Source organism: Budorcas taxicolor, chromosome 17, assembly GCF_023091745.1.
Source record: "Budorcas taxicolor isolate Tak-1 chromosome 17, Takin1.1, whole genome shotgun sequence".
Lineage (NCBI taxonomy): Eukaryota > Metazoa > Chordata > Mammalia > Artiodactyla > Bovidae > Budorcas > Budorcas taxicolor.
In genome coordinates this window covers 70,575,239-70,597,586 of record NC_068926.1, presented here as the reverse complement: position 1 = coordinate 70,597,586, position 22,348 = coordinate 70,575,239, and the positions used below count along the sequence as shown (strand labels likewise).

The 22,348-nt window shown below is 44.1% G+C and overlaps 1 protein-coding gene and 1 pseudogene across 1 annotated transcript in view; both read left to right on the top strand.

Moving 5' to 3' along the window:
* The first annotated feature begins 397 nt into the window (after window positions 1-397).
* Window positions 398-1,747, top strand: LOC128062121 (adenylosuccinate synthetase isozyme 2-like; annotated as a pseudogene).
* Window positions 1,748-13,286: 11,539 nt separating this feature from the next.
* LOC128062262 (solute carrier family 5 member 4) overlaps window positions 13,287-22,348 on the top strand; it is a 29,998-nt gene continuing 20,936 nt past the window's right edge. The window contains exons 1-4 of the mRNA XM_052654662.1: window positions 13,287-13,421; window positions 14,121-14,192; window positions 16,409-16,513; window positions 22,133-22,192. Of these exons, the coding sequence (XP_052510622.1) occupies window positions 13,287-13,421; window positions 14,121-14,192; window positions 16,409-16,513; window positions 22,133-22,192 (372 nt within the window). The remainder of the gene's footprint in view (window positions 13,422-14,120; window positions 14,193-16,408; window positions 16,514-22,132; window positions 22,193-22,348) is intronic.

The window sequence follows — 22,348 nt, the reverse complement described above, 5'->3', positions numbered from 1 at the left end:
AAACCCATAGATAAAGCACATAAGAGGGAAATTTATCCCACTTCCCTTGTTTTCCTGTGTTTAAGGATCTGCCTGTCGACGGAGGGGACATGGTCACAGTGCTGAAGCCAGGAAGCTCCCACATTCTGCAGAGCAACTCAGCAGGAAAGCGGAACTGCTGAAGCTCCATCCCCCAGAACTGGTGCTCTGCAACAAGAGACTCCACGCCAATGAGAAGCCAGTGCACTGTGATGAAGAGCGGCCGTGCCGCCCACAACCCGAGAGCCCAGGAGCAGTGAAGACCCCACACAGCCATCAGTCAACCAATCAAGTGTAAGAAACAACGTGACCACCAAACCAGCAGAAGGGGACATCACAGACCACCGTTGTAAACAGTGATCCAAGTCCTCTCGACAAAATGAAACGTTAGAAAAGTAGAAAAATCCCAATCTCAGGTTAAGACATTGACAGTGTTACCAAATGTTACTGTTTAGAATATATGTTATATTTGATATGAAGACTCTCAAACGTAAATTTACAGAGCAATCCAGTTCACACACTCCCAGTCGCCCCCGACCCCTTCGGGCTCTTCTCGTGTCTCTGGAGCCTGGGCGTTTGCCGAGACCAACCTGGGGGCATCCTCCTTGTCCAAGGCGACAGAGGCCGCCCCAGGGAGCAGCCTGGGGGGAACCTGGCGACCCTGGCACTTGGCGGGCAGTGGGACCACGAAGGCAAGGGGAAGGTGCTGATTTGCTGGCGCAGGATGCCAGCACGCCGTGCCACTGCCAGGGAGGAAGTAACGCTGGCCTCAACAGTTGCGGATTCTGTGGAGGGTGACTTTCGTCTTTTATCCAGTGAACAACTCAGGCTCCCAGTGGAGCCTGAATGTTACTGCATTCATTGGAAATGATGTGGTAATTCATCTACCTGGATTGTGTGAGGAAGCAGAAAAAAAAAGTTCCAAAAGGGAAAGGTCTGGAAGGCTGGTCAAAGGCTTCTCATACCTGACAGAGCTCATCCTGGAACAACAGAGAGGAGAACAAGCAGGAAAAAGTTGGGGTACCACAGAAAGGGCATTCTCCCTGTTTATTCTTTCCAAAAGGACCAGAGTGGACTTAGGATATGTGATCTTGTTTCTGACTTTGATGGCTTTTCTGAGAGGTTTCAAGTTCTGGCTAACCACTACAAACCTATATACCCCACTTCGGAAATAGACATTGAAGATGAATTCCAAAAACTCAAGGGTTATACGCAAAAGGGTGAGACCAACTGTGAGATATATGGAGTTTATTTCCTATGTCGGGCTTTCAAAGAAAGACCATCGAAGAAAATCTTGGTGAAGGTGCAATTGCGGCACTGCTAGCTATTGATTTTGAAAGCCATCCTTTCGTCACCTCTTTGAGCTGTACGGTGGAGGTGTTTGTACTGGCTTGGGTATGCCCCCTTAAAATGCGGAGAAGTGTATGGAGTTGTGAAAGCTTATAGAACTAGAGTTGGGATTGGTCCCTTTCCTACAGAGCAAGACAATGAAATTGGAGAATTATTACAAACAAGGGGTAGAGAGTTTGGTGTAACTACAGGAAGGAAAAGAACATGTGTCTGGTTGGACCTTGTTTTGATTAAATATGCTCACACTGCATCGGTACTTAAAACTTTTGATATTTTGGATATATTTCTGGAAATCAGAGTTGAAGTTGCATACAAGTTAGATGGTGAGGTTATAACTCATTTCCCAGTAAACCAAGAACTCTTAAACAAATGGATTTAAATATAAGACCCTCCAGAATGGAACACACAGATATGGAATGCAAGGACATTTAAGGAACTACCTATTAATGCCCAGAATTGTTTGATTTATTGAAGATGAAGTTCAATTTCCAGTTAAATAGATTTGCTTAGATAAATCCAGAGTCTATGATTCAACTCTTTTAAGGATTTCCAGTAATACAAGAAGCATTCCTGGAGAGGTGGGGAAAGGACTTTCTTAAATATTTCATTGATGATCTACGAATTCTAAGAATAAAGACACTGAAATGAGGTTTAGGCCCTACAGTCGCTTCCTGTCTTTCAAGATGGATGACTGGTGTGGAGATACACTTTGGCAATTTGGCAATTTCCTTAGCTGGCATAATTGGCAAAATATTTGTTGCTCCTCCTGCTCATGGTGCCATATTTTCTTTTAATTTTAATAATAATATAATCAATATTGTTTGAAATCTAAAATAGAATTACTTTCAAAAATGAAGTTTTCCTTCATTATTGTTGTGTGTTCATAGGTTTTATCTCTGTTGAAAAGTAAGAAAAATTAATGCAGTTTGCATAGATATTTTTACATTCTGATCATTCAATTCTGTCACTGTAACCTTTGTTGTTTGAAAAAATGATGAGAGGAATCCTGTAAATGTTTGTAGTGATATAAATTCTGTTTAAATTTTGAACTGTTCATTTTCCTTTGAGACCACTGCAAATTTGACCTTTGGTGGTAGGCGTGTGTTATACTCAAGGGTCCTTTAATTTGCACAAACACAAAATGTGTTTCTCTCTGTGAATTATTTAACACATTGAACATTTAATTAAATGTTAAAAGGAAAAAACTATTCCCTAGAATAACTATCGCAATGTTTAAAAAAACTTAGTCATTAAAAGACCTGTTTGATAAATAAATTTAACACCGATAATAGCAAACACTACATCACACTGAAACACCTGGACATCTTAGTAACATCCTAGTACACACTGAACACACACACCTAACTCCACACGGGTCACCCTACAGAGCCTCTGCCCACAGCTTTGTCTCCTCCTCTGCACAGACACTCTGAGGATCCACCCTCTCCTTAGAGACACCTTCTGATTCTCAGCTTCCAGCAGCCTCTCCCCGACACAGACTCGGCTAAGACCTCACATGGACCAGGAGGTGGGAACCGAATCTGAACTATTGGGTACAGACCAGGAGTTCTGGGGGATGGGCCTCACGGGAATGAGGGTCCCCATCATGGAGGAAGGTTTCAGAGAGCCCTGAGTGGTTTCCCCACTGGTTGGCCCACCACCCATTCTGAGACTCAGCATTTTGGCCCATGCTGGTCACGGACACCTCCTCTAACCTCTGGGATATCCTAGCCCCCATTCAGAGTGGCCCACTGTTCAGCTGAGGGGCATTTCTAGGTCCACCCTGGGCACAGGGATATGCTTACATTGAGACTCTTGTCTCCTTGGAAACTGACCTTGTCCCAAAATGTGCATCTCTGTTAGCTGTGGCCCCGCAGTCCAGTGCAATCCTACGTGTATGTGAAAGGACAGTGAAAGAGGGCAGCAGAACACTCGAGTGGTGACATGGGGCACTCTGTGAGCCATACGTTCAGGGTGAGGACAGGAGCTCAGTATTCAGGGTCACCTGCCATTGGTCTGAATTCCCCTGTGAGCAGCACGGCTGCCATCCCAGCTGAGCACAGTCAGCCACGTCCTCAGGCTGGAGCCCAGGGATGGTCAGGGGTCTTGGCGGACCTGGAACCGGAGAACTTCTCTGAGATGATAAGGACTGCTTGTGACTCCTGTGGGTCAGGAGTTTGGGGACCTGGCCAGGGTATGGCTGCAGCCAAGATGCAGAAAATAACCGAAACTAGAACATACTGAGGCAAAATCTAAGAGAAAATAAAAAAGAGTTTCTGAAGTAAAACTGTACAGAAAAAAAATTAGTTTATGTGATAAAATCAGAAAGAGGTTCAGATGTAAAATCTGAAAGAAACTACAGGGTTTTGAGGAAAAACTCTTAAAGTAAGAGGATATGAGTTAAAAATCTGTCAGTAAGAAACAGGGTCTGAGGAAAAATCTGACAGAAACTAGAGGGTACTGAGGTTAAATCTGAAAGAAATTAGGGTGTTCAGAGGTAAAATCTGACAGAAAGTAGGGGGTTAAGAGAAAAAATCTAACCAAAACTAGGGGCTTCAGAGGTAAAATTTGAGAAACTAGGGGGTTCAGGGATATAATCTGAGAAACTATATAAAATTGACAGAAACTAGGGCATTCCAAGGTAAAATCTGACAGAAATAAGGGTGTTCTGAGGTAAAAACTCATAGAAACTAAGGGATTCTGAGGTAAAATTTGACAGAAACGAAGGGATTCTGAGGTAATATCTGACTGAAACTAGGGATTACTGAGGTGAAATGTGACAGAAACTAGGGGCTTCTGAGGTGAAATCTGACAAAAACTAGGATGTTCAGAGGTAAAATCTGACAGAAACTAGGGGATTCTGAGGAAACTGACAGAATCTAGGGGGTTCTGAGGTGAAATCTGAGAAACAAGAAGATTCTGAGGTAAAATCTGACAGATACTAGAGGATTCTGAATTAAAATCTGACAGAAAATCTGGAGATCTGAGGTAAAATCTTACAGAAACTCGGGGGGTCTGAAGAAAAATTGGACAGAAACTAGGGGATTCTGAGGTAAAAATCGGAGTAACAAGAGGGTTCTGAGGTAAAATCTGACAGAAACTAAAGGGTTCTAGGTGAAACCTAACAGAAACTAGGGAGATCTGAGGTAAGATCTGACAGAAACTAGGGGATTGGAGGTGAAATCTGATGGAAATTAGGGATTACTGAGATCAAATCTGACAAAAACTAGGGGTTTCTGAGGTAGAACCTGAGAGAAACTAGGATTTCCTGAGGTGATAACTGACAGAAGCTATGAGCTTCTGAGGTGAAATCTGACAGAAGCCAGGGGGTTCTAAAGTAAAATCTGACAGAAACTAGGGGGTTCTGTGGTAAAATCTGACAGAAACCAGGCAGTTCTGAGGGGAAATTTGACAGAAACTAGGGGATTCTGAGGTAAAATTTAACAGCAATTCATGGGGTCGCAAAGAGTCGGACACGACTGAGCGACTGAACTGAACTGAATAGTCGTCTGAGGTTAAAATCTGGCAGAAGCATAAAATCTGGCATAAACTAGGCACTTCTGACATAAAATCTGATGTAAACTAGAGGCTTCTGATGTAAAATCTGACATAAACTAGCGCCTTTTGACATAAAAATCTAACAAAAACTAGGAGGTTCTGACATAAAATCTGACAGAACCTAGGGGTTCTGAATAAAATCTGACAGAAACCAGGGGATTCAGAGGTGAGATTGACAGAAACTATGGTCTTCTGAGGTAAAAGCAGACAGAAAGTGGGATTCTGTTGTAAAGTCTGACAGAAACTAGGGTGTTTACGGTAAAATTGGACAGAAACTAGGGTTCTGAGGTAAAATCTGACAGAATCTAAGAGGTTCTGTGGTAAAATCTGACAGAAAATAGGCAGATCTGAGGTAAAATCTCACAGAAACTAAGGGGTTCTAGATGATATATGACAGAAGCTATGGAGTTCTGAGGTAAAATCGGACAGATCTAGGGGCTTCTGAGGTGAAATCTGATAGAAACTACAGGCTTCTGTGGTAAAATCTGACTGAAACCAGGGGGTACTGAGGTAAAATGTGACAGAAGCTAGAGGGTTCTGAGGTGAAATCTGACAGAAACTAGGTGGTTCTGACATGAAATCTTACAGAAACTAGGGGCTTCTGAGGTAAAATCTGACAGAAACTATGAGATTCTGAGGTGAAATCTGACAATCTATGGGGCTGTTAGGTAAAGTCTAACAGAAACTGGGTGTTTCTCAGATAAAATGTGACAGAAACTGGCAGGTTGTGAGATAAAACCTGAAAGACTTGGTGGTTTTTAGCTAAAGTCTGACCAAAATAAGGAGATGGTCTGATATAAATCTGACAGAATGAAGAGATTCTGAGGTAAAAATTTACAGAAACAAGGAGTTTCTAGGTAAAATCTAACAGAAAGTAGGCAGTTCTGAAGTAAAATCTGACAGAAACGAGGAGGTTTGAGGTAATATCGGAAAGAAACTGGGAAGTTCTGATTGAAAAACTAACATAAAGATGGAGGTTCTCAGCTAAAATCTTAGAGGACATACAGAGTCTTCCTGTGATCCAAAACGGCACAGGCCTACCAGGAAGCCACGCAGCTGAGGACAGAGAAGATCCAGCACAGCCAGAAACAAATAACTAAATAAGTTACATTTTAAAATATATATGCATAAAAATTATCACTTTCACTTTCATAGACACTTTCCTAGTGGCTTAGACGGTAAAGAATCCACCTGCAATGTGGAGACCTGGATTCAGTCCCTGGGTTGGGAAGATACCCTGGAGAAAGGAACGCTACCCACTCCAGTATTTTTGCCTGGAGAATTCCATGGACAGTACTGTTCATGGGGTCACCACAGACTACATAGTATAAATTGTATATCATATATAATATGATATGGTATAATGTAAATTATATATTGTATTATATATATGTAATATTATACAATAATGATGCCCTTGGGGATCCAAAGAAATAAAATTCTGCACCACAGAAGACCACAGAACCAAGCTATTTTAGAACAATAAACCTCAAGTAAAATTGAGTATGGCTGCCAGTGTTCTGCTGAATGATTCATGGATCATCACCTATGACTCCACAGATGTCCCTCCTCATGGGGACACAGCTGCAAAGTCCCCAGTGGGGAGCGAAAGTCTCCTGCCCTCAGGCTTGGTGTTGGTCCAGCTGGGAGAAGTTAAAAGCAGAGCATCCACGATTAGTTCCACAGCACCCCTTGTTGGTTCAAGTTGAACTCCCTCTACCCACAGAGCTGGTAATCCTGGGACCTCTCTTGTTAAAGATGTTACTGATGCTGAAGCTCCAAAACTTTGGCCACCTAATGCCAAGAGCCAACTCATTTGAAAAGACCCTGACACTGAGAAAGATTGAAGGCCAAAGGAGAAGAGGACAGCAGAGGATGACATGGATAGATAGCATCACGAACATAAGGGACATGAATCTGAGCAAACTCCAGGAGATAGTGAAGGACAGGGGAGCCTGGCATGCTCCAGGGGGTAGCAAACAGTCAGATACGACTTAGCAACTGAACAGCAATAATGAGACTTTGCAGCTCACATCATTTTCATGACTCCAACAGATCAAGCAATGTCCTGGCCTTAATGTTGCAACAATAAATACATGACTCTTTATATGACTTTACATGACTCTGGTCTCCCAGAGGAAGAAGAACTTGTTCTAGTTCTAACAAGTTAGCAGAAAGAATGTTTTAAGGAGAGGAAATAGAAAGCATAAAGCCTCTGCTGCATTTAAGGTCAAGGGACACCCTTGACCTTGGCAGAAGTCTGCCTTGTGTGCCATTTGCTGACGGTGGCAAAGTGGTGAAAGCCTAGGCAGATAAAGGAAGGAACAAGAGAGGCCTGTATCAGGGGAGGGAGGGGTGCTTTGTGCGACAGGGAGCAGACAGAGGCATTGCGACTGCAGCAGTGAGGTGAGGACGCAGCGGGTGAACAGAACCCTTCCCAAGGGCCAGCCTAGACCCCTGCATGCAAATGCAGGGCTGTCAATCGCTTTATTTGTCTGTTTACTTTCAGCTGTGCTGGTCGTCATCGTTGCACGGGCTTTCCTCTAGTCGCAGAGAGAGGGGGCGACTCTCCAGCTGCAGTGCGTGGGCTTCTCACTGAGGCGGCTGCTCTTGTTGTGGAGCACGGACTCCAGGGTGTCCGGGCTTCAGCAGCTGCACTGAGTGGGCTCAGCAGTTGCAGCTCCCAGGCTTCAGAGCACAGGCTTCGTCGTCGTAGCACATGGCCTCTGTTGCTCCTCAGCACGTGGGATTTTCCCGGACCAGGGGGGATCGAACCCACGTTTCCTGCACTGGCAGGAGGATTCTTTACCACCGACCCGCCAGGGAAGGCCCAAACAGACAATTGTCAAGCCAACCCTTCTATATAGATCTCCCAGAGAAGGCAGGAGAATGCGCCTCTCTTCTAGGGTAATAAAGTAATAAAGTTCCTTTATTAATTTTTCAGACTGGTCAATGTTCAGGAACTGTATACTCACAGGTCTCTGAGGTATCCTGGTTTCCAGACTCCTCCTCCTTCTCCTTCCCCCTGGGCCTGAGATGAGAGAATGCGAGTGCACGGCTGCAGAACTAGAGAGGCTGAAGCCAAATAGCTTTGAGAAGCAAGGGCTTCAGAAGGCCCGGATGCGGCACCTTGAGCCTCCATCCTGCGCACAGGATGAGGTAGGAGCCCAGAAGGCAAAAACTCCAGGCCTATGGGTGGAAGACAATGTGATGCCCAAGAGAAATCCCTTACTCAGAGAGAAAAATGATCCAAAGGAGACCTGCTGCTTGGTGGGTTTATTTATCTGATAAAGGAAAGTTATAAACAAGGAGCTTTCAAAATCCTTTCCCGCATGCTGTATGAAGGTTTTAGACTCAGGTTCACAGGTCTCTCTAAAAAGTGACATTTTCTTACCTTACTCTAAGGTCAAAGTTTCTTTTTTTCCTAGTGAGATCCATCTTTTCTGCTCAAAGTTTAGTTAGCGTGGGACTTCTAGGGTAGTCCAGTGGTTAGGGGTCCATCCCACTAGCAGGGGGCATGGGTTTGATCCCTGGTCTGGGAACTAAGATTCCACATGCTTCGAGACAAAAAAAAAAAATTTAAGTAAATAAATAAATTGATTAATTAAAGTGTGCAGTTTGGTGAGCTTTTTTTTTTTAAGGTTTAGTTAACTTAGCTGTACTCCTATTTCCCTGTATGGGGCCCATTTGATTTCCCTCTTGGTGCCTACTGAGGCTTTTATTTCATCCATGTTACTTCTTGACCTGCGTTTAAATGGTCAGAAATGCTGACAGATGTTGCAAAGGAAAGGACGGATACTTTACCCAGGATAGGGTCTCTGGGAGAGTGTGGGGGGTAATAGTAATGACTTGATGAGATGCCTCAGTTTACAGAACTCCATTATAATCATGAAATGGCCAGCAAAGTGGTGGCCTAAGATATGTCAAGATTTCATTCCCCAACAGAAACATCAAAACAAACAAAGCAGAATGTTGTTTGAGCTCTGGAAAACAGAGAAAAGTTGACAGCGATCAAGCAAATGTTCCATCAAGAAAAAGACATCTTTAAAATGGTACGGGGGTTCTTGAGGTGCCATCAGCAAGACGATGGAATAGAAGGTCTCCAGCTAGTACCCCGCCTCAGCAACAAAAATTCAGTATGGCTCCATGCGCAAAAGTACTTTTGGGAGTCGTGTGAATCCCTGATGGAGTCCAAGACCAGGGAGGGGTACTTTTAGAAGGTGAGCCCACGCCGAGGTCATCGACTCACTGACCAGGGTCCCATGCACAGACCTGAAAACTGATGCAGGAAAAGCATTTGACACCTTTTAATGATTAAAAACTCCCAACAAAACAGATGCTGAAGGAACTTACCTCAACTCAATAAAGGCCATATCTGACAAGCCCATAGCTAACATACTCAGTGGTGAAAAGCTGAAAGCTTTCCTTCTAAGATCAGGAATCAGACAAGGGTGCCCACTCTCACCACTCCTGTTCAACACAGTACCTGAAGTACTAGCCAGAGCAATTAGGCAAGAAATCCTAAGAACTACACACACACACACACACACACACACACACACACACACACACAAGTTATTCAAACTAATAAATTCAGTAAAGTTGTGGGATATAAAATCAACACACAAAAATCAGTTGCATTTTTAAACACCAACAATGAACTACCTGAAAAAGAAATAAATGAAATAATCTCATTTACAATAGCAGCAAAAAGAATAAAATAGTAATAAATTTAACCAAGGAAGTGAAAGATCTGTATACTGAAAACTATAAAAACTTGATGAAAATAACTGAAGAAGATATAAATAAATGGGAAGATATCCCACATTCATGGACTGGAAGAATTAATATTGTCAAAATCTCATACTACCCAAAGAAATCTAGAGATTCAATGCTGCTGCTACTACGTTGCTTCAGTTGTGTCCAACTGTGTGCCAACTCTCCCCATAGATGGCAGCCCACCAGGCTCCTGTGTCCCTGGGATTCTCCAGGCAAGAACACTGGAGTGGGTTGCCATTTCCTTCTCCAATACATGAAAGTGAAAAGTGAAAGTGAAGTAGCTCACTCGTGTGCGACCCTCAGTGACCCCGTGGACTGCAGACTTCCAGGTTCCTCCGTCCATGGGATTTCCCAGGCAAGAGTACTGGAGTGGGGTGCCATTGCCTTCTCAAAATCCCCATTAAAATACCAGTGATATTTGTTCACAGAAATAGGAAAAAATACCCTGCCACAAAAGTTTTCAAATAGATAAAGAAATCTTGAGAAAGAAGAACAAAACTGGAGGCGTGACACTCTGGGATTTCAAACTAAATTACAAATCTATAGTAATCAAAATAGTATAACATTGGGAAAAAGAGAGATACATTGGCCAATGGAACAGAATCAGTTCAGTTCAGTTCAGTTCAGTCACTCATTTGTGTCTAACTCTTTGCGACCCCATGAATCGCAGCACGCCAGGCCTCCCTGTCCATCACCATCACCCGGAGTTCACTCAGACTCACGTCCCTCGAGTCAGTGATGCCATCCAGCCATCTCATCCTCTGTCATCCCCTTTTCCTCCTGCCCCCAATCCCTCCTAGTATCAGGGTCTTGTCCAGTGAGTCAGCTCTTCACATGAGGTGGCCAAAGTACTGGAGTTTCAGCTTTAGCATCATTCCTTCCAAAGAATACCCAGGACTGATCTCCTTCAGAATGGACTGGTTGGATCTCCTTGCAGTCCCAGGGACTCTCAAGAGTCTTCTCCAACACCACAATTCAAAAGCATCAATTCTTCGGTGCTCAGCTTTCTTCACAGTCCAACTCTCGCATCCATACATGACCACTCAACAGCCCATAAATAAACCCCAGAAAATGGTCAGTTAATCTTTGACAAGGATGCCAAGAACACAATGAAAAAGGATAGTCTATTCAATAAGTGGTCCTGGGCAAACTGCATACCACATGCCAAAGAATTAAACTGGATCCCTATCTTTCAACACTGAAAATAATTAACTTGAAATAGATTAAAGATTTAAATATAAGACCTGAAACTATAAATTTCTAGAAGAAAATATAGAGGGAAATCTCCTTGACCTTGGTGTTAGTAATAACTTTTCTGGATATGACATCAAAAACCCAGGCAAGAAAAGAAAAAATAAATAAATGTAAATGGGACTACATTAAACTAAAAGTTTTCTGCACAGCAAAGAGATCAATCGACAAAATGAAAAGGCAACCTACAGAATGGAGAAAATGTTTGCACACTTTAGATATTAACTCCTTACCAGATATATGGATATGGTTATATATCTGGTAAGGAGTTAATATCTAAAGTGTGCAAACACTCATCAACTGAAAAGCCGAACTAGGGACTTCCCTGGTGGTCCAGTGATTAAGAATCTGCCTTGCAATGGAGGAGATGCAGGCTTGACCCCTGGTCAGGGAATTAAGATCCCACATGCAGTGGAGCTACTGTGCCCTTGCACTCTTGGGCCTGTGCGCCACAACTAGAGAGTCCATGCACCACACTGAAACATCCAGTGTGGCGAAGATCCTGAGTGTTGCAACTAAGATCCAGTGCAGCCAAATAAATATTTTTAAATGCTTAAGAAAAAAAAAAAAAAAGCAAAACCACATAACCTGATTTTCAAATAGGCAAAGGACTTGCATAGAATTTTTTCCAGAGAAGACATACCAATTACCAAAAAAGTATATGAAAAGGTGTTCAACATCACTAATTATTTGGTAAATGCAAATCAGCCCCAAAATAAGATATCACCTAATACTTGTTAGTATGACTATTAAATCAAAAAGACTGTCCATTGACAGATGAATGGATGAAGCAGTGGCGGTACCTATACACAGTGGAATATTACTCAGCCAGCAAAAGGAACACATTTGAGTCAGTTCTAAACAGGTGGATGAACCTAGAACCTATTATACAGAGTGATGTCAGTCAGAAAGAGAAAGATAAATATCATATTCTAATGCCTATATATGGAATCTAGAAAAACGGTACTGAAGAATTTACTTACAGGGCAGCAGTGGAGAAACAAACATAGAGAACAGACTTATGGACATGGGGAGAGGGGAGGAGAGGGCAAGATGTATGGCGAGAGTAACATGGAAACTTACATTACCATATGGAAAATAGATAGCCAACGGGGATTTGCTGTATCGCTCAGGAAACTCCGACAGGGGCTCTGTGTCAACCTAGAGGGGTGGGATGGGGAGGGGGTGGGAGGGAGGTTCAGGAGGGAGGGGATGCATGTATATCTATGGCTGATTCATGTTGAGGTTTGACAGAAAACAGCAAAATTCTGTAAAGCAATTATCCTTCAATAAATAAATCAATTAAAAAATAAAAAAGACGAGAACTTTCAAGTTCTGGCACATATCTGGAGAAAAGGGAGCCCCTATGCACCATTGCTGCTATTGTTTAGTTGCTAAGCCGTGTCTAACCCTGTTGCGACCCCATAGACTGTAGCCTGCCAGGTTCCTCCCTCCATGGATTTCCTAGGCAAGAATATTGGAGTGGGTTGCCATTTCCTCCTCCAGGGGATCTTCCTAACCCAGGGATTGAACCCATGTTTCCTGCTTTGACAGGCAGATTCTAGGGAAGCCCTTGCACACCATTGGTGGGGTATAACCTGACACAGTTCTTAGGGCAAACAGTATGGAGGTTCCTCAGAAAGTTAAAAATAGAACTATCGTATGATCACGCAATCCCACATCTTTATATGCGTCCTGAGAATCATTACCACATGGTTTTAGGTTGATACGCCCATTGTCAAAACCTCTGTCCCAACCCACTCCACACCCCTGCCCCGACCCCTCTAAATGCAGTGTTCGCAGAGCCACTTCCCCTTCTTGCATGGGCCGCCTCAAATTACCTGTTCCAGAGAAACACGGAGGAAACTAGGAAATGCAAAATAACTTCACTTTCAAGGGATAACATTTCTTGGTCTGGAATCTTATCTGCTCTGCAAGGATCCCTCACCCCTTGTCCTCCTGACTCTTTTCTAGACCCTTCACCTCTATCTTACCCCTCTGTTTGTCCCCTTCATCTCTCCCTAATCCTCACCCAGACTATTCAAATCTTCTTAAAGATGCCATCTTTCCACACAGTGAACACGCCTCTCTCCACCTCCAATTTTCACCCCGTTTCTCATCTCATGTCACCCCTCCTTCCCACACTCCACCCAGTCCAACAGGACTGCTGGAGGGCCAGGGTCTCAGAGCTTCAGAGGAAAGGTTTAAAGGTCCTCCTGCCCAGGAGATGGCTCTGACAGTGCTTCCCACTTGCCCGAGGCTGATCATTAACCTAGGGAACAAATAAGAAAAGGGCTGTCCCTGGGATGGGGAAAGCAGTGCCTGCAACCATGGCCAGCACACTAAGCCCCAGCGCTGTGACTGAGACTCCCAGCCCTCCTGAGACATCAGCGCGTATACAAAATGCTGCTGACATCTCCGTCATTGTCATCGATTTTGTGTTGGTGATGGTCGTTGGACTGTGGGTATGTAGGAGGTTAGTGGGATGTTCAGAGTGGGCTCAAGGCTTGAGGCTGGGGGAAATGACTGAGGGAGGGAAAGGTGTATGTTAAATCAGCTGTCAATAAAATCAGCTGCCACAGATTTTATTGTCCCTCCCTAAGCGGTCATTTTCCCATGTGTGAGTCAGTAATGCTTCCACTGATTTACTTTATTCTTCTGACAAGCCCATCGTGTGAACAGGGCCAAGAGTGGGACTGCAGACTTCTCCTGTTTGGCATTTCCAGCACCTGACGTCATGAAGAAAGATGCTGTGTTATTGTCACATTGATTTCATTTTCCTTTGCTCCCTTTCAGTTGATTTGGACGCTTAAGTCATTTACATTCATTCTGTCTTTTAAGTAACGAGCTGGAGGCTGCAAATTTCCTTTCCAAGCACAGCTTTAGCGATAGGTGCCTCACACTGTATTCATCAATAAAAATAAACAGAGTAATTAGGACAGAAGTTGAGAAATATGACTTCTTAAAGTGCCTTGGTTTCTATGAAAGTGTGATTTTGAAGTCCTTGAAAAATTGGTGCTGTATCACAGTTTTGAGGACACTGTTTCTTTTTAGGGAGTGCTGGAAAAGAAGGTCATGTCTGTCAGAACCCCGGCCAGAGATTCTGGGGCACCTCAGGGGCTTTTTCTGTGGCCTGACTCATAAGTGTCTTCCCTTCTGCTCAGGCAATGCTGAGGAGTAACCGGGACACTGTTGGAGGCTTCTTTCTGGCTGGTCGAGATGTGACCTGGTGGCCGGTGAGTGAGTCAAACCTTCCTGGCGATAAATTTCCAGTGTGTATGTTTAAGGACAAGCCAGGAAAACATGTAGAGTGCTGATCATGTCTGAGGTGCAATGACTGCCTGCTTTCTGGGGTCTCTTTTCCTAAACCCTTGGCATCAGAGCTCAGCCCTGTCATTCTAATAAATGAGAATGCATCACCAATTACGAGAGCAGGTGTAGTGTGGCATTTGGGAAGAGCTGGTTTGGCTCTGATTCATATTTTTTAAATTTATTTTTAATTGGAGGATTGCCGGGGTCCAGCCCTGGTGGATCCAGGGAAATTCAAAGGGTGAAAGGCATAGGCGAGGAAAGCTTATTTATTTAGAAATATAAGATTAGATCAGGTAGAAATAGAGTAGTAGGAAAATTTAGTGGAGAGAAGAGTCTGAATAACTTGGTTTACGGGGAAAGCCAATAAAATCTCAGGACAAGAGATTTGCACCATCTACGTTGGGCCACCGGAGTCTGTTTGAATATCAGAGAGTGCCCTGCCTTGGGCTCTCTCTCTCATGGAACTTAAAAGCCTGGGCAAGTAAGTAGACTTGGTGAGCCTCCTTGCTCCAGATGGGAATTCAGCCAGAAAAGGAGAGGGAGGGAGAGCGAGAAAGAGAGAGAGAGACACGGGGGAAGCCAGATTTCCAAGAAACTAGTTCAAGAGACTAGTCCGAGAAACTGGTCCATCCTTTATTGTTCAGAAGACTTTTTATACTTTTGATTGTACATAGAGATCAATGGGTAATACAAAATTATGCAGCATCAGCCGCCCTGACTCTTATCGAGACCAGGCTTTCTCTCTGCATACCTAGTTGTATACATAAGTCTTAGGTAATTTACATCATCTTCTGGCCAGAAGGCCAATTAACATTTTACGGCCCTTTTCTGATAAGGGTTTGTCAACCAGAAGACTTTTTTGTGTTGTTCTTCCCAAAGTCTGGCGCCCCTCTCAGAAAGCACTAAATAAAGTTACATTCTTACACAGCAAGGACACAAGAGGAGTGCAGTGATATATAACAAAGAAAAGTAATTAACTCAAAAGTCTAGTGTTGCTAACATCAAAACTACTATACTCCTATTTCTGCATCCCGTTTACATTGATTAATATCCTCCCAGGTGCCTAAAAGATAAAGACTATGGAGGCCTGGCAGAAGTCATTGAGTCAACAGTGAAAACCCATCACCAATATGATTTTTAGCTTTTTGGAAAAGGCTCTGTATCTTTAAGATGCTTTAAGCTTTGTGCCTCTCGCGGTTGGGGGGCTGTAAGCAATTCACAAGCTGCAAAAAGTCCGGGGGAACCTGTCAGGCAAGTTAGAGAGCCATCAAAGGGGGTTCAAACCGAGACACTCTTCTTGTATGCAGGAGACTGTTAACTGGAGCCCTGAGTTAATTCCTTTTAGAGGCAGAAGAGTGGAAAGCCCAGTACAATAAAATCAGGCCGCCTCTGGTTTTGGGGGGTAGATGTTCAGGAAAACTCAGGGGGAACCCCTGAAGGCAGATCACGCCTTTGTGTTTTGTCGGGCTTCCTTCCTCATGACCTTTGCCACGGGCGGGTTTCCTCACGCTGGCTCCCGGCAGAGGATAACTGTTTGCAGTATTGTATTAGTTTCTGCCGTCTGGCAATGTGATTCATCCATAAGTATACATACCCACCCCTCCCTCTGCAACCCCCCTCCCAGAGCACCAGGCTGAGCTCCCTGCGCGATACAGCAGGTTCCCACTAGCGATCTGTCTTACACATGGGAGTGTATATATGTCAATGCTACTCTCTCAATTTTTTAAAAACCATTCAGGGACTTTCTTGGTGGCCCAGTGGTTGAGAACCCACCTTCCAATGAAGGGGATGCAGGTTTGATCCCTGGTTGGGGAACTAAGATCCCACATGCCAAGGGATAACTAAGCCCGAGTGCCACAGCTACTGAGCCCACTCTGGAGCCCAGGCCCTGAAACCAGGGAAGCCTATGCACCAAAATGAAAAGACTCAGCACAGCCAAAAAATAATTCAAAAATACGAAAACAGTCTTATATACCAACCGTGCAAACACTGGTGACCGGCTAAATTTAGGCCACAAGCTATAAGCTTGCTGACTCCTGCCGTATGGAGAAGTAATGGAAAACCGCCACATTTACCTGCTTTCAAGAAGTCTAATTGGGGACTTTTAACTCTGACCCTAGTCTTTTCCCTTGGATTCCAGATGGACGCCTCTCTCTTCGCCAGTAACATCGGCAGTGGCCACTTTGTGGGGCTGGCAGGGACGGGAGCGGCTTCAGGGATTGCCATTGCGGCATTTGAATGGAATGTAAGTGACATCACAGGCTTTTTCCTTTAAATCGAAACTCTAGCTGTGTTTGTCTGAGTTTCCCACTCTAGTATTCTTGGGCTTCCCTTGTGGCTCAGCTGGTAAAGAATCCACCTGCAATGCAGGAGATCTGGGTTCGATCCCTGGGTTGGGAAGATCCCCTGGAGAAGGGAAAGGCTACCCACTCCAGCATTTTGGCTGGAGAATTCCATGGACTGTACAGTCCATGGTGTCCCAAAGAGTTGGACACAACTGAGCGACTTTCACTTGCACTTTTCTTTTCTGCATAGGACAAACTCTTCTTTGGTTTGACTTCTATTTCTCCTTCTTGAACCTCAGGGCCTTCCCCTTGTAGCCCATTTTGCCTGGGCCATACCCTACCTCTGAGATTTCACTAAAGCCGTTATTCCCACCAGAGAAGTCATCTCTATATCATTTAATCCCACTTTTATTTAACCTCCTTGATCATGTTAGCTCTCATTTCTATCTCTTACCCTGCCCCAAGCTATATTATACATTCAGTCTGAATTAGAAGCAAGAAATTTTAAAAATGTACAAGTAATGACCCCTTCTTTGAAAAGCTTACAGCTCAGTGGGAGAGACAGATAAACATTCGCTACACTGTAGCAAGTACAAGGAGACAGGCATGCATGGAGTGTTGAGAGATCTCAACAGAAGGAAACAGAAGGGGCATGGATGGATGCAGAAGGGGCTTCCATCCTAGATGGTGGGTAGGACCAGGCCCGTGTCCAGGGAACTTCCTGAGGCTGATGCCAGACAGAGGTGTAGAAACTGGCCAAGCAAGCGACAACATCAGTTCAGTTCAGTCGCTCAGTCATGTCCGACTCTTTGCGACCCCATGAATCGCAGCACGCCAGGCCTCCCTGTCTATCACCATCTCCCGGAGTTCACTCAGACTCACGTCCATTGAGTCAGTGGTGTCATCCAGCCATCTCATCCTCTGTCGTCCCCTTTTCCTCCTGCCCCCAATCCCTCCCAGCATCGGAGTCTTTTCCAATGAGTCAACTCTTTGCATCAGGTGGCCAAAGTACTGGAGTTTCAGCTTCAGCATCATTCCCTCCAAAGAAATCCCAGGGCTGATCTCCTTCAGAATGGACTGGTTGGATCTCCTTGCAGTCCAAGGGACTCTCAAGAGTCTTCTCCAACACCACAGTTCAAAAGCATCAATTCTTTGGCGCTCAGCCTTCTTCACAGTCCAACTCTCACATCCATACATGACCACTGGAAAAATTATAGCCTTGACTAGACAGACCTTTGTTGGCAAAGTAATGTCTCTGCTTTTGAATATGCTATCTAGGTTGGTCATAACTTTCCTTCCAAGGAGTAAGCCTCTTTTAATTTCATGGCTGCAATCACCATCTGCAGTGATTTTGGAGCCCCCCAAAATAAAGTCTGACACTGTTTCCACTGTTTCCCCATCTATTTGCCATGAAGTAATGGGACCGGATGCCATGATCTTCGTTTTCTGAATGTAGAGCTTTAAGCTAACTTTTTCACTCTCCTCTTTCACTTTCATCAAGAGGCTTTTTAGCTCCTCTTCACTTTCTGCCATAAGGTTGGTGTCATCTACATATCTGAGGTTATTGATATTTCTCCTGGCAATCTTGATTCCAGCTTGTGCTTCTTCCAGCCCAGCGTTTCTCATGATGTACTCTGCATAGAAGTTCAATAACCAGGGTGACAATATACAGCCTTGACGTACTCCTTTTCCTATTTGGAACCAGTCTGTTGTTCCATGTCCAGTTCTAACTGTTGCTTCCTGACCTGCATATAGGTTTCTCAAGAGGCAGGCCAGGTGGTCTGGTACTCCCATCTCTTTCAGAATTTTCCACAGTTGATTGTGATCTACACAGTCAAAGGCTTTGGCATAGTCAATAAAGCAGAAGTAGATGTTTTTCTGGAACTCTCTGGCTTTTTCCATGATCCAGCATTTGTTGGCAATTTGAACTCTGGTTCCTCTGCCTTTTGTAAAACTAGCTTGAACATCTGGAAGCTCATGGTTCACATATTGCTGAAGCGTGGCTTGGAAAATTTTGAGCATTACTTACTAGCGTGTGAGATGAGTGAAATTGTGTGGTAGATTGAGCATTCTTTGGAATTGCCTTTCTTTGGGATTGGAATGAAAACTGACCTTTTCCAGTCCTGTGGCCACTGCTGAGTTTTCCAAATTTGCTGGCATATTGAGTGCAGCACTTTCACAGCATCATCTCTTAGGATTCGAAATAGCTCCACTGGAATTCCATCACCTCCACTAGCTTTGTTCATAGTGATGCTTTCTAAGGCCCACTTGACTTCACATTCCAGGATGTCTAGCTCTAGGTGAGTGATCACACCATCATGATTATCTGGGTCATGAAGATCTTTTTTGTACAGTTCTTCTGTGGATTCTTGCCACCTCTTCTTAATATCTTCTGCTTCTGTTAGGTCCATATCATTTCTGTCCTTTATCAAGCCAATCTTTGCAAGAAATGTTCCCTTGGTGCCTCTAATTTTCTTGAAGAGATCTCTAGTCTTTCCCATTCTGTTGTTTTCCTCTATTTCTTTGCATTGATCGCTGAGGAAGGCTTTCTTATCTCTCCTTGCTATTCTTTGGAACTCTGCATTCAGATGCTTGTATCTTTCCTTTTCTCCTTTGTTTTTCACTTCTCTTCTTTTCACAGCTATTTGTAAGGCCTCCTCAGACAGCCATTTTGCTTTTTTGCATTTTTTTTTCCATAGGAATGGTATTGATCCCTGTCTCCTGTACAATGTCACGAACCTCCATCCATAGTTCATCAGGCACTCTATGTATCAGATCTAGTCCCTTAAATCTATTTCTCACTTCCACTGTATAATCATAAGGGATTTGATTTAGGTCATACGTGAATGGTCTAATGGTTTCCCCTACTTTCTTCAATCTGAAGGTCTAAGTCTAAGTCTAAGTTCTAAGTCTGAATTTGGCAATAAGGAGTTCATGATCTGAGCCACAGTCAGCTCCTGGTCTTGTTTTGTTGACTGTATAGAGCTTCTCCATCTTTGGCTGCAAAGAATATAATCAATCTGATTTCGGTGTTGACCATCTGGTGATATCCATGTGTAGAGTCTTCTCTTGTGTTGTTGGAAGAGGGTGTTTGCTATGACCAGTGCATTTTCTTGGCAAAACTCCTTTAGTCTTTGCCCTGCTTTATTCCACATTCCAAGGCCAAATTTGCCTGTTACTCCAGGTGTTTCTTGACTTCCTACTTTTGCATTCCAGTCCCCTAGAATGAAAAGGACATCTTTTTTGGGTGTTAGTTCTAAAAGATCTTGTAGGTCTTCATAAAACCGTTCAGCTTCTTCAGCATTACTGATTGGGGCATAGACTTGGATTACAGTAATATTGAATGGTTTGCCTTGGAAACGAACAGAGATCATTCTGTTGTTTTTGAGATTGCATCCAAGTACTGCATTTCGGACTCTTTTGTTGACCATGATGGCTACTCCATTTCTTCTGAGGGATTCCTGCCCGCAGTAGTAGATATAATGGTCATCTGAGTTAAATTCACCCATTCCAGTCCATTTTAGTTCGCTGATTCCTAGAATGTTGACGTTCACCCTTGCCATCTCCTGTTTGACCACCTCCAATTTGCCTTGATTCATGGACCTGACATTCCAGGTTCCTATGCAATATTGCTCTTTACAGCATCGGACCTTGCTTCTATCACCAGTCACATCCACAACTGGGTATTGTTTTTGCTTTGGCTCCATCCCTTCATTCTTTCTGGAGTTATTTCTCCACTGATCTCCAGTAGCATATTTGGCACCTACTGACCTGGGGAGTTCCTCTTTTGGTATCCTATCATTTTGCCTTTTCATGCTGTTCATGAGATTCTCAAGGCAAGAATACTGAAGTGGTTTGCCATTCCTTTCTCCAGTGGACCACATTGTGTCAGACCTCTCCAATATGCCCGCCCGTCTTGGGTGGCCCCACAGGGCATGGCTTAGTTTCACTGAGTTAGAAAAGGCTGTGGTCCTAGTGTGATTAGATAGACTAGTTTTCTGTGATTATGGTTTCAGTGTGTCTGCCCTCTTGCAACACCTACCATCTTACTTGAGTTTCTCTTACTTTGGACGTGGGATATCTCTTCACGGCTGCTCCAGCAAAGAGCAGCCGCTGCTCCTTACCTTGGATGTGGGGTCGCTCCTCCTGGCCACCACCCCTCGGGCACGGGGTCCTCCCAACTTCTCCCCCTGACCTCAGACGTGGGGTAGCTCCTCTCGGCCGCGTGCTCGCGTCGTCGCAGCCGAGGCAGTAGATCGAATCTCTAAGTCTTGGTGACTGAGTCCCTAATTGCTCTACTGCCATCTCACCGTGCAAGCTGTGACTTCTTAACTAGACTCTAAGATCCTTAATACAGGGGCCATCTGCTCTTGTGTCACTGACACCACCCCGTCATCCAGCATTTGACCGGGCACATGCTGTACACATTTCTTGAGTTCACTGTTTTCGGTTCTACTCTCTTACCCTTTCTAGAGTTTGCTTGTGCGTGTAAATGCCTATCAGTCAGGGAAATGCTTATGCGGAAGAAAGCTGGATCATTGTAAAATATATATACATAAACAGACTATCCTGGATAGACTCAGCAAGGGACCAGGCGTCGTCACTAGTAACCGTGCCCCGCCCCTATTGAAGATTTTGCCCTTATAATTACTTTAGTAGTGTCAGAGACTCAGAATGGACCCAGCCACCACGTGTGCCTTATCGTCTGGGTTTTGCTTTGATGGTGCCATGGAGTCGAGAAAGGAGCCAGCCTCCAGAAGCATGGACAAAATGCCCTATGGCCCCAGGGAGTGTGATTATCAGCTTGCTGAGAGCCTGGCTCTTTTAGCCTGTGGCCTTGGATTTGTTTAATCTCTATAAGGTTCAGGCTACCCCTCCATAAAACAGGAATAACTGTGCTTATCGCATCTGCCTAACCTGGTGCTGTGAGGACAGCATGCGTGATAGAAGTGAAGACTCTTCATAAATATTAATATTCATGTAAGATTATACTATTAACGTTATTATATTTGGCAAGGCTTGGGGGGCACTGGGAATATTCTTCTGCCTCTAAATTTCTCATTGGTTTGTCACTCTGTATGATTCCTGACATTCAAGAATAATTCCTGGGGACTTCCCTGGTGGCTTAGCGGTTAAGAATCCACCTTCCAATGTAGGGGATAAGGGTTCAATCCATGGTGGGGGAACTAAGATCCCACAGGCTGCAGGGCAACTAAGCCCACTCACCACACAGAAAGATTCCATGTGCTGCAAGGAAGATTCAATAGAGCTAAATAAATTTTGTTTTAAGAATAATTCCTTATGGTAAAGATTTATGACCTTCTAGTGGTCCAGCTGGGTTCAGATCTCTGACTGTCCATTTTTCACCACACATCTTTGCCACATTCTAAGCCCCAGGAAATGGTGATCTTTGTATCATAGAAGCAGAAGAAATGGACCCACAGCTGTCTTGGGATCATAACTGTTTGAGCGGGGCAGGATCAAAGCAAACATTTTCTTTTCAGATTTGGAGGTTGTGAAGTGAAAAGGCCCATGAGCCAAACCTCTCTAACTTCCACCCTGTCCTTGGTTTCTTGTAGGCCTTGCTGCTGTTGCTGGTTCTAGGGTGGTTCTTTGTCCCCATTTACATCAAGGCAGGGGTGAGTATCCTCAGGTGTTCTCTGCTGCACATGTCAGGCATTCGTTTATTCCCTCACTTTTTCTGCTCAGCTATGAAACCTGAGTAACATTATTCGTCCCAGCATCTCTGAGTTTATGTTTACATAAGACCACTAACTACTGGACTTCCCTGGTGG